The 3622-nt window shown below is 34.7% G+C and overlaps 1 protein-coding gene across 1 annotated transcript; it reads left to right on the top strand.

Annotated features, from left to right (window-relative positions):
- Nucleotides 1-78: 78 nt before the first annotated feature.
- On the top strand, nucleotides 79-1032 carry LOC102023799 (olfactory receptor 51F1-like). Its single transcript, XM_013511768.1, has one exon. It carries the CDS (start codon nucleotides 94-96, stop codon nucleotides 1030-1032), a length of 939 nt encoding a protein of 312 aa, XP_013367222.1. The 5' UTR covers nucleotides 79-93.
- The last annotated feature ends 2590 nt before the right edge of the window (nucleotides 1033-3622 follow it).

Genomic DNA, 3622 nt, shown 5'->3' with positions numbered 1-3622 from the left:
TAACTATATACCATATTTTTCTATAATATTATAATATGTTACTTCCATAGGATGAAAACACTGTGAAAACAAGTGCTACAAATCCAGGACAACATGAAGATACTCAGCAACTTGACATCTAAATCTCCAGCCTTCTTGCTGACTGCCATTCCTGGCTTCCAGTCTGCCCAGGCCTGGATCTCTGTTCCGTTTTGTTGTCTTTATGCCGTTGCGCTCTCTGGGAACAGCATCATCCTCTTCGTCATCGTCACCCAGCACAGTCTCCATGAGCCCATGTACTATTTCCTCTCCATGCTGTCAGCCACGGATCTGGGCCTGACTCTTTCTACCATGTCTACAACTTTGGGTATCCTGTGGTTTGATGCAAGGGAAATCAGTCTAGATGCTTGCATCACCCAGATGTTTTTCCTTCATGGATTCACTTTCATGGAGTCTGGGGTGCTAGTGACTATGGCTTTTGACCGCTATGTGGCAATCTGTAATCCTCTCAGATATACTACCATTCTCACTAATTTCAGAATCATTCAAATGGGTCTCCTCATGATTTTACGTACTGTGGTTTTAATACTACCGCTGCTTTTGCTCCTTAAGCCTCTCTCTTTCTGCAGAATGACTGTCCTTTCCCACTCGTACTGTTATCATCCAGATGTGATTAAATTAGCATGTTCAGGCACTCGGGCAAATAGCATCTGTGGATTAGTTGACCTTGTCTTTACCACAGGGATAGATGCACCATGTATCATCCTGTCTTATATCTTGATTGTTCACTCTGTCCTCAGTATCGCCTCTCCAGATGAACGGTACAAGGTCTTCAGCACCTGTATCTCCCACACTGCAGCAGTTGCTGTATTCTACATCCCCATGATAAGCCTGTCTTTGGTTCACCGCTATGGTCAGTCAGTTCCCAAAGTGGTCCATTCAATGATGGCCAATGTATACCTGCTTTTGCCCCCTATGCTCAACCCCATCATCTATAGTGTAAAAACAAGACAGATCCGCAAGGCTGTACTTAGTCTGCTCCTTACAAAATAAACAGAGAATATATTTGAGAAAAACCTCATGTAGGTGATATTTTATATAAAAAAAGGAAACCCGATTAGGTTAATGTCACATTTTTCATCTGTTCCACAGTATTTCATAAATGTTTTTCTATGTTCAGTTATAAAGTAAAAGTATGATATGCAACCCAAGATTTTTATAGTCTGATGAAGGAAATAGGAAAAATATAACAATTAAATAATGAAAACAATATATGAAGTAATTTTCCTGTTTAATGCTAAGTGTTCTATTACCTACTTTCAAGGCATGTTTTACTTGTTCTTCAAAATATCACAAAGAAATATATAATATCAATAAGTACACTTTTGAAGGAACTGAAGTTTAAAGATATTTGGACCATCAAAGGACACACAACGAACATCAGGCAGACTTGAGATTTTAATCCAAGCTTCCTATATCTTGGTCCCCATGCTCTTCATATTTGTTACATACTCTACAAAAGGCATTAGAAGAAATATTGTCAGATCAAAATAAGACCTGGCTCTCCATTAATCTGTACAACATCTCAAAAAGTTTTGGTATCCTTTTTAAACTAAAGGATACTTTAATTAGTTCTTATTATGGATAATCGATAATATGACAGATAAAAATTTATGACATGTAAACTTAATTTGTTATCCAGTGCTGGACAATCAGAAGAAAAATTTTTGCTTATTTAATGCAGAAAAGAAGAACTATGAAATGCTAGATATTTTATGTAACTGAATGCAGGAAATTTTAGAATAGAAATTAGTACCTATTTTTTTGCACCCTTAGGAATTTTTGATCTCTTAGGCATTTACTGAGATCTATGTATCCTTACCCTAGAAGAAAACAAAGATAAACACATTCACATTATTTTTCATACAAGTTTAGAATCCAAAATTGCCGTGAAGGACTATGCAGCTCTCCTTCTAAACCAAATAAGGAAGATAAAGAATTGGTGGGTCTTAACTTATAAGCAGTGATACACAGCTAAGCCCCAAATGCTTAATACCCAAAAAGGGATTCAGGGTCAAAACTCTTAAAACATCTATTGCATAAAATGGTTCAAAAATTTAGTAGAAAACAAAGATAGAAATCTGGTTGTAGTCACATCAATTTCATTGCAAAAGCAAAGTAGAGAAAATGGTGATAAATATGAATGTTATTTCATGTATCTCACAAACATTAGGAAGCAGTGTGCTACAGCCAGCACACACCACGTTGAGCGCCACTTGTATACATCATTTTCCAAGTTTGTCTTAAGTGGTGATCTCATAATGGTAACTTTGAAACCACCATAAAGAATATTTACACTACAGGAACTGGTAAGCATCACAAATGAGAGCTTTTTATCTTCTAGAAGATTTGGTTTATTATGACAACTGGGATTTAGGAATACTTTGTGTATGGTTTTTCAGGGAGTAATAGAAATTAATAGTTCAATAAATATATTTTTTCCACTTGACAAGTTTGAAATCTAATGTGTGAAAAACAATATGGGATAAAAGTTATGAGGGAATGCACATAGAGGTGCAGTAATGAATAATATAAGAATAATATTTTATAATATTAATAATATTTTAACTTGATTGAAATGTCTCCAAGGTGCATCAAGAAGACCATTTTGTAAGTAACTGTGTGGAAGAATGTAAGAAATGTCATGTCACCATTTTACTATTCATGGGAGAACATTTTCCTAAATTCTTAATTAATAGATCATATCTAGATAAAACATTTAGAGAATGAAAGCCAAAATGTTTTTATTTTGTTATCTCTGTCTACTTCCTCCAGGTGAAGTTAGACAAACTTTACATTATGTACTTAATGAGCATGTTTTTATTGAATAGGAATATAGCAGAATTTATTTATAGATTTGATTTTAACATTTGGCTTTTTTTGAGACAGTCTTTCTGTGTAGTCCAGGCTGGCCTTGAACTCACTGTGTAGCCAAAACGGGCCTTGAACTCACTGCAAACCCCCTGCCTCAGCCTTGCAAATGCTGGGATTACAGGTACGCGGTACCACTCCTGGCTTATATCTTTTGAAATGTATAAGGGGAAATCTTTTGATCTAGTAATTATACATACATTTGAGTTCTTAGAACTGCAGAATTATTAAAAAATAACAAGTCTAATGTATAAGAAATTTTACTTTGCAATGTTTACTGGACTATGGGCATTGAAGGTATGCTTCAAGGTAAACATAATAAAGACTAGATATCTGAGTGTGACTTCTGCATCTTAGAATTGAGGAGGATGATGGGAAAGGAATGATGTTCTTGTATATATTTGGTAGCTTTCATAAGTTATAGGGTGGAAGCAAAAACTTGGATAATTTCATTTAGTTTAATTTGCATTTCATGATGTGTAAAATGTCTAGGATACACATGTAAATGTTACTGAGTATAATTTATAAAGAATAGATAAATACTTAAGTTAGTAGTGTTGTCTTCAGGTAAATTTACTAAACAAAAATTGTGATAAGTTTAGTAGATCAAAGGGTATCATTCAAATCATAAAAAGGAATATTAAAAATAAATAAATGGGAAAATCATCATCATAAGAGAGACTCAGGAGCTGGGTGGCTTATCCAGAAAAGT

The sequence above is a fragment of the Chinchilla lanigera genome, unplaced genomic scaffold (assembly GCF_000276665.1).
Source record: "Chinchilla lanigera isolate Chin_1 unplaced genomic scaffold, ChiLan1.0 scaffold00013, whole genome shotgun sequence".
NCBI lineage: Eukaryota > Metazoa > Chordata > Mammalia > Rodentia > Chinchillidae > Chinchilla > Chinchilla lanigera.
Note: the sequence above shows the minus strand (reverse complement) of the source record. Positions and strands in the feature narration are given on the sequence as shown.